The 7,598-nt window shown below is 43.2% G+C and overlaps 1 protein-coding gene across 1 annotated transcript; it reads left to right on the top strand.

Moving 5' to 3' along the window:
• The first annotated feature begins 390 nt into the window (after nt 1–390).
• On the top strand, nt 391–7,525 carry LOC115675098 (ankyrin repeat-containing protein At5g02620-like). Its single transcript, XM_056317347.1, has 3 exons — nt 391–957; nt 4,802–5,331; nt 6,557–7,525. Exons 1-3 carry the CDS (start codon nt 621–623, stop codon nt 7,316–7,318), a joined length of 1,629 nt encoding a protein of 542 aa, XP_056173322.1. The 5' UTR covers nt 391–620; the 3' UTR covers nt 7,319–7,525.
• Nucleotides 7,526–7,598: the final 73 nt, after the last annotated feature.

Below are 7,598 nucleotides of genomic sequence, written 5' to 3'. Positions count from 1 at the left end.
CACAAAAATTTGGAGGTACGGTTAAGAGTCACGCTCACAAATCAAAGACGTGTAAGGCTTACACTTCGAAACTTACCTAGAAAGTGGCCCACAATAACCACGCGCGAAACCATATAAATCTTATAGCACGCGACTTCATCCTTCATCTCTTCTTCACAACTCAATAACTCCATCATTAGTTTTCTCCACACGCTAAAAATGAGCTCTGCAATTCGAGAAGAAGAAGAGTTGAAGATGGAGGACGACATTAAACCCCCAAAGACGTACGTGGACTCGAGTATGTACAAAGCAGCCAGAGAAGGCAACTTCACTGACCTCGAAAACTCGATCCGCCAGAAACATGGAAGCAATAGAGAAGAGGAAGCCCTACTGGACCGCCTCCTACTAGAGACCCGCAAGGGCAACAATCTCGTCCACCTCGCAGCGGAGTCGGGCCACAAGGACTTCATCCAGCAGGTCCTCCGGAAGTGCCCCCTGCTCGCAGCCAAGCCCAACTCCTGCGGCGACACGCCACTCCACGTCGCAGCGCAGATAGGCCGCTCTCACATCGTGGAGGCCATCCTCTCCAAGGCCAAGCTGCACGGGGGACGCCCACCACCGAGACGCCAGGCACGCGGCAGATGAAGGAGATGGAAGATGGGGGCGTGGCCGGGATCAAAAGCAGCTTGCTGAGGTTGAAGAACAAGGGAGGGAACACAGCGCTGCACGAGGCGCTGAGGAGAGGGGATAAGAAGATGGGGATGTTACTGTGGAAAGAAGATAGAGAGATGGTGGGGAGCGTGAATGAGGCCGGCGAGAGCGCATTGTTTGTGGCGGCGGAGTTGGGGATTGAGAAAGTGGTGGTGGAGATGGTGGAGTTCTTGGACATGCACCGGGAAGTAGGCGTTTGGCATGGCGCTTTGAGTGGCCCGGACGGCCAGAACCCCTTGCATGCTGCTGTTCTCGCTGGAAGCTGGGGTACGTCAATCAATACGTGATTAAATATAGCATCTTATTTTCTCAATTAGTAAATGAGGCTTAATAACTTTGTTAAGAAGTGCAGTATTTCTCTAGGACATTTGACATTAAAAAGAAATTTAATAGCAGTGCTTTTGGTAGGTAAATTAAAAGACAAATAGCTCATTTCTTGCTGTTTAGATCATTTTTCATTAATTTCTGATCTCTCCTTTTAGCCTTAAATCTACATATATTAATAAAACTGATTTTTGCAAGTTCCAAGCTTTAATTATGCAGATTCTTTAGCTAAATGCCATCTAACGACAAAGATTATTTTAGTTGTTTTTTTTCTTCTTTTCTTCTTGCACGTCATTAGCCAAAAAATGAAGGATGCATCCATGATTTCTCTAAGTTTCTCTACTGAATTTAGTTGAAACATCTCTATTTATTTTTCATAAAATGTATAATATACTTGACCCAGGTAAGGGGAAAAACTCATATATATAATATGTTAGACAATAAAATTCAAAATATTTTAATTGCGATTTCTATTACTTTCACATGATATTCTTATAGGGAAAAGTGTCAGAAAAGTCCTAAACATTTGCATTTGTGCCAATTTAGTCCTAAACTTTTTATGTGCCAATTCAGTCCTTAACCTTTTGTCTTTGTGCTAATTTAGTTCTTCCCGCTAATTTTGGCCGGATTTTGCTGATGTGGACATAGTTACCTTACGTAGCACCGCCGGCAATGACATGGATAACTTTTAATAATATTTTAATATTTTTCGATTTTCTTTTTCTTTTTCTTTTTTTTTCCCTTTCTTCTTCCTCTAACCGGTCACCGGTGACCGGTTGGAGGCCAGGTGGCCTCTAGCGAGCCCCGCCGGCCACTGGCGAGGCTCTCCCTCGCCGAATCTGGTGCGGGTTGAGCCTCGCCGGCTAGCGTGAGGCTCACTGGAGGCTAGGGGGCCTCTGGCAAGCTCCACCGGCCAACGCGAGGCTCGAGCCCTCACCAGGGCTCTTCCTCGCGCAGGCCAAGGCCGGCCTCGCTCAAGCCACGTCGAGCCTCACCTGGCCTGGCCAGGCAACGAAGACCCTTGCCCAAGTGAGGGCAGCCCGCCCGGCCATGGCCGGTGACCCGTCACCGGCAAAGGGAGGAAGATAGAAAAAAAATTGAAAAAAAAATATTAAAATATTATTAAAAATTATCCACATCAGCGTCGACAGTGCCACGTAAGCAGACCGGCATCCACATCAGCAAAATCCGGCCAAAATTAGCCGAAAAAACTGAATTGGCACTAATTCAAAAGGTTTAGAGCTAAATTGGCACCAATGTAAAAGGTTTATAACTTTTCTAACATTTTTCCCTATTCTTATAAGCTAGTCGTTCTTTATCTCTTTACTTAGTTTCATGATTGGTGTCATTATTGTGGCTTCAAAGTATTATTTTTTATGCAAGTCGAATGTGAAAAAGGTATAAAATGGGATTTTTGTTAACGCAAAATTTCTTGATAAATGTCAAAAGACGAACCAGACTTTTCTCTTTCCTTTATAGTGCTCATCCCTGTTAACTAGTCGCACGCTTACAAGTCAAAAGGAGATAAGTGGAAAGCACTGTGGAAATTGATTTTTAAAGTAGTTGCATGGAAATAACAACTAACATACTGAAAACATTTAGCAAATACAGAAAACTCTAGGTGTCTACCGGTCTTTACACTATTCATATAGTTATCTTTTGCACAACGTGTAAGTGTGCGATATACGATTGCAAAATATAACTCACATGACTAGCAAATGTATTTTCTAGAACAGCAGGTTTGGACTGATGCGAAATCAAGTATGATTTGAAGTGTGCGTTTCTAATTTTATAGTGTGTCGGTAGTTAATTACCCCATGCCGCCTTTTAACTTTCTAGTTCAAGCAAACACTATTGTTAAAGGAACTGAAGGAGTTCATTTGTACACGCACTACTTAATTACTTTGAACTTTGTATTATTAACAATCGAAATCAATTGAGGCATCTCTGGGTCTTCCAAAAAAAAAAAAGAAACAGAAATGGATTTAAACATGCGTGAATGGTAATTGAGGGATTTTCAAGATGAATTTTTGTTTTTCTTCAAGCTTTATTGACCTACTATAGTATGTAGTGAAACCCATAACAAAATCTTAAAAGACATGTACTTTTGTAATTTGCTGTCCCCATTTTCTTTAATTAGTTTTACGGTAGGATCTCATAGTCAACGTTCAATTTCAACCAGAAATAAAGTATTTTATATTTATATGGCAACATGACCACACTTTTCAAAGTGTAGCTACAATTAGGTAAGGTAATACAATTTGGGATCATAGCTTTCTTCAACCTAGTTTGGTCACCATTTTGTCCAAGCCAACTTTCTAAGGTATACACTCTAGCATTGCCCGTACGTAAACTTAGGTCAGAAAATGCACATTACACACGTCTTCTCAATTTCTGAGTAATTTATGTGAGAAACAATAGGCTTTTTGCTAAGATAGTATATTGCACGTTCTTTTTCATCACACGGCCTTTTCTAGGCTAGCATGGCCCTTAATGACTCGTCATGAATAGTCAAGTTAGTTTACTTCCCACCAATCATAATTAGGATTATCATGTAGCTACACACCTACATCACTCTCAACTAACCAATCAATGGTGGTAATGGTTGATTGTGTAAAAAGAATTGCGTGTCATATGAAAATCCAAGAAGAAAAAGGGAACTTTGGTTGCAAATTTACCGGGATAAGGACACTAGGGGTGCTATAATTTTCGTACGACGCTCACTTGAGTGCCATAGCTTTTTTTTTCTCACTTAAGTGCCATTTCCGGCAAAAAGTGATCACTTGAGTGCCATCGGCTATTTGGCAGCCGGAAAATCCGACGTGGGTGCCAGTTGTACTACGTGGCTTCGCCAGAGTTGACGTGGACAATATTTTAACTTTTTTTAAATTTTTCTTTTTTTTATTTTTTATTTTTCCTTTTTTTTTTTGCAAATTTTTTTTCAATGCCAGCAAGGGTCACCAGCAACCCTCGTTGGCTGTGAAGGCCCTGGGCGAGGCCGTCGAGGCCTCGCCAGCGGCGAGCCAAGCCACGAAGGCCGTCACCAAATCTGGGTGACCGCGAGCGAGGCGGCCTCACCAGATCTAGCGAGAGCCTTCACCGCCTCGCCCGCGATCGGCGAGGCCGCCAAGGGCCTTTGCGGCCGCGAGCAAGGCGATGAAGGCTCTCGCCAGATCTGGCGAGGCCGCCTCACTCGCTGCAGCCCAGATCTGGCGACGGCCTTCGCGGCCTCGCCCAGGGCCTTCGCAACCAATGGTAAGGCGGCCGTCGCCCAATCTAGGCGAGGCTTTCACAGCCGGTGACCCTCACCGACATTGAAATAAAAAAGGAAAATAAAAATAAAAATTCAAAAAAATAAAATAAAATAAAATACATTTAAAAAATCCACGTCGGATGGAAAATTAATAAAAAAAAATCAACATATGATGATTTGCCGAAAATAGCACTCAAATGATCTATTTTTGCCGGAAGTAGCACTCAAGTGATCACTTTTTGCCTGAAGTGGCACTTAAGTGAGCAAAAAAAAAAGTTATGGCACTCAAGTGAGCACCTTAAGAAAGTTATGGCACTCCTAGTGTCCTTATCCCCAAATTTACCTATATAAACTAGGCTTACTTGAATGAATCAATTACATGTCCCTTAGGAGAAGTTATCATCTGGATGCAATGATAGAGCAAACTAAACCACATATCAAGAAACCATAACATCCGCAGCCACATCTCCCATTTCTTTGAATTATATTTCTATCTACTCTTAGTCTCTTCTAATGAGTTTCCTCATGTCCTAGGTTGCGTGGAAGCTCTCATACATCTCCAAGGATCGAATATGATCAACAAGCCCGACAATGACGGAAGAACAGCCCTGCACTTCGCAGCAAAAGCCAAAGAGAAAGACATCGCCGCTCTCCTCCTCCGAACCGACCCTTCTTCGGCCTACGCTCGGGACCTCACCCATGGCCGAACCCCGTTGCTCGAAGCCGCCCTGTCGGGCCACCTCTGCGTTATGAGAGAGATCCTCGAGCACTGTCCCGACACGGTCGAGATCGCCGACGAGGAGGGTCAGAATGTGGTTCACCTGGCGCTGAAGTGCGGGCCGAGCCACTCTAAGGAGGTGTTGAGGTTGCCCGAGCTGGTGAGGCTGGTGAACGAAACCGACGGTTGTGGGGACACGCCACTGCACGCGGCGGCTAAGGACCATAACTACAGAATGGTGAAGACGTTGCTGAAGATTCCTGGGGTGGATCTGAGGGCCAAGAATGCCGATGGCCTCACGTTCCTGGATATTTGCGAGTCTCAGTGGCAACACACCAAGAAGAAGGTAATTATTACCTCATCGTATTAAATGATCTTGCGGAACCAAAATCATAGTTCGTGAAAAATGTCGAAACGGATGGGGATTTTGTGTTGGGTTATGTAGGGAACTACCACGAAAACTAACGGATCTTGTAATATAAATTTGACGCGGGACAAAAAGATTTGTCAGAGAAATCAACGGGAACAATAAAAAAACACTCAATAATGTAAGTTTGTCAGAGTTTCGGTATTTACTCCACTAAAAGAGTAGGCCATAAAGAATCTTTTATTAAAACCCATCGTTCCATTCGGTTTTTAATAATATATGGTTGTTAGTAATTTGGTAACGTACAAGAGTTTTTTTGAATTTTTTTGTAAAAGTTTGAGCTGGAAATTGGTTAGTACTTTTCTCTATGATATTGTTTGCATTTTTTTCGCTTTAACACGTTGTTGTCGTCACATGTTTTAGTGTCTACCGGTACTTCTTAGTAATTTAAGTACATTAATCATGAGTTAATATCACGAGAAATCACAAACTAATACATATGTGAAAAATTTATCCTGAACTAATTTTTTGATCAACAAAAATCCCAAGCTGGTACACCTGTGATAAATTTACCCCAAACTAATTTTTTTACCACAAAAAATCCCAACCTGTTATACTTGTGACAAATTTATTCTCCGTTAAATTGAATTAATATCACGAAAAATCATAAATTGGTAAACATGTGACAAATAGAGGGGTAAAACCCCAAATTGATACATCCGTTAACTGTCACGTGTCATCCAACCCATCAATTTAATGGTAAAATTTAACGGAAACTAACGGAGGGTAAATTTGTCGTAAATGTACCAGTTTGGAGTTTTTTGTGGTCAAAAAAATTAGTTTGGGGTAAATTCGCCACAAGTGTACCATTTTGGGCTTTCCGTGATATTAACCCATTAATCCATCAGAGCCCATGTATCAGGTTATGTATATTAATCTTTTATTTAAATGTTAGAGATATTCAAATTGTTTTACAGAACCACTATAACGTGGCAAACTCGATAAAATTTTATAAACATGCATCCATTTCAGAAAAAATTAAACTACCGCTTCCTCTAACCGATCTATATAGGTTTACATTGTTTGGCGGGAAATCTAGGTTGTTGACAGCCTTGAAAGATCACACGAGCCTCACCGAGAAATAAAATGGTCCATTTCCATAAGCTGCTTCTATTAACTGCTGATCATAATTGCTCATATGCAGGAATACCTCTACCGATACCTGAAGTCCCTCCCGGCCGGCCGAAAGTCTCACACCTGGAACCACTCCGCCAACCGCCTCAACCCCCTCGACAAGCCCGAAGCCGACCTCAAGGGCCACGCCAATGCCCTCTCTGTCGTCGCCACCCTCCTTGTTACCATCACTTTTGCCGCTGCCTTCACATTGCCTGGCGGTTTGATAGATGACGACAGTGGCGCTCATCCACCGCAGCCATCCCCCTCATACAACTTCCACAACTCTCGTGGCCACGCCATCCTCATCTGCCAACCCGCATTCAAGGTCTTCATCCTAGCTGACGTCCTCGCCGTCTCTGCTTCCCTGATGGTCCTATTCATCTTGATCTCGGCCATGCTTGCCGACCAGACAGTCTCGAAGAGGGCCATCGTGTACAGCAAGAAGCTGCTCTACCTCTCCCTCGGGGGGACCTTGGTGGCCTTCGTGATGGGGCTGTACAGCGTCATATCGACCAACGTTGAATGGTTGGCGGTTGCCGTGTGCGTCATCGGATCGACCGTCCCATTCCTGATCAAGTATTTCCAGGTCAAGAGCTTCACTTCTACTCCTGTGTTTCTTAATCGGTTCCTCAGCAAGAAGGGCTCGAAGCGGATAGCACCCGAGCCGCAGAGTCAGATTGAGAGGGTCAGAGATGAATCTGAGTGCTTCGATGAAGCAGCCAAACGTGAAGCACGTCCTGTTCAGCTGAGGCAACTTTCTAGGCGCATCCCGTCAGGCAGATTAAAGTGATATACATATACATAAGGTTTTACGTTCCAAGCACCTCCTGTATTCCTTTTTTGTTGCTTTTAGGTTATCGTTGACTTGTCTCGTTTTTACCTAACTCAGAACTCATATTCATCATTCCGCGCGCTTGCCCAAATAGGTTTAGTTATGCACTACGCACTCAAAGTCGTCTTGACATTCATAGTGAAAGTTGAAACAATTTTCTTCTTTTGTGTTTGCATGTCATTCATCCAGTATATCCTGCATAAATAAAAATCCACACGGACGTAGAAGATTCGAGACT

Source organism: Syzygium oleosum, unplaced genomic scaffold, assembly GCF_021117445.2.
Source record: "Syzygium oleosum isolate NSW1041296 unplaced genomic scaffold, Sole_v2.1 Sole_v2.13, whole genome shotgun sequence".
Taxonomy (NCBI): domain Eukaryota; kingdom Viridiplantae; phylum Streptophyta; class Magnoliopsida; order Myrtales; family Myrtaceae; genus Syzygium; species Syzygium oleosum.
Note: the sequence above shows the minus strand (reverse complement) of the source record. Positions and strands in the feature narration are given on the sequence as shown.

Excerpts from the sequence above, each read along its gene's own strand:
- LOC115675098 (XM_056317347.1), top strand. The coding sequence starts at position 621 with ATGAAGGAGATGGAAGATGGGGGCGTGGCCGGGATCAAAAGCAGCTTG. Across the intron at positions 958-4,801 it reads TGTTCTCGCTGGAAGCTGGG|GTTGCGTGGAAGCTCTCATA; the intron begins GTACGTCAATCA and ends CTCATGTCCTAG. Across the intron at positions 5,332-6,556 it reads GGCAACACACCAAGAAGAAG|GAATACCTCTACCGATACCT; the intron begins GTAATTATTACC and ends GCTCATATGCAG.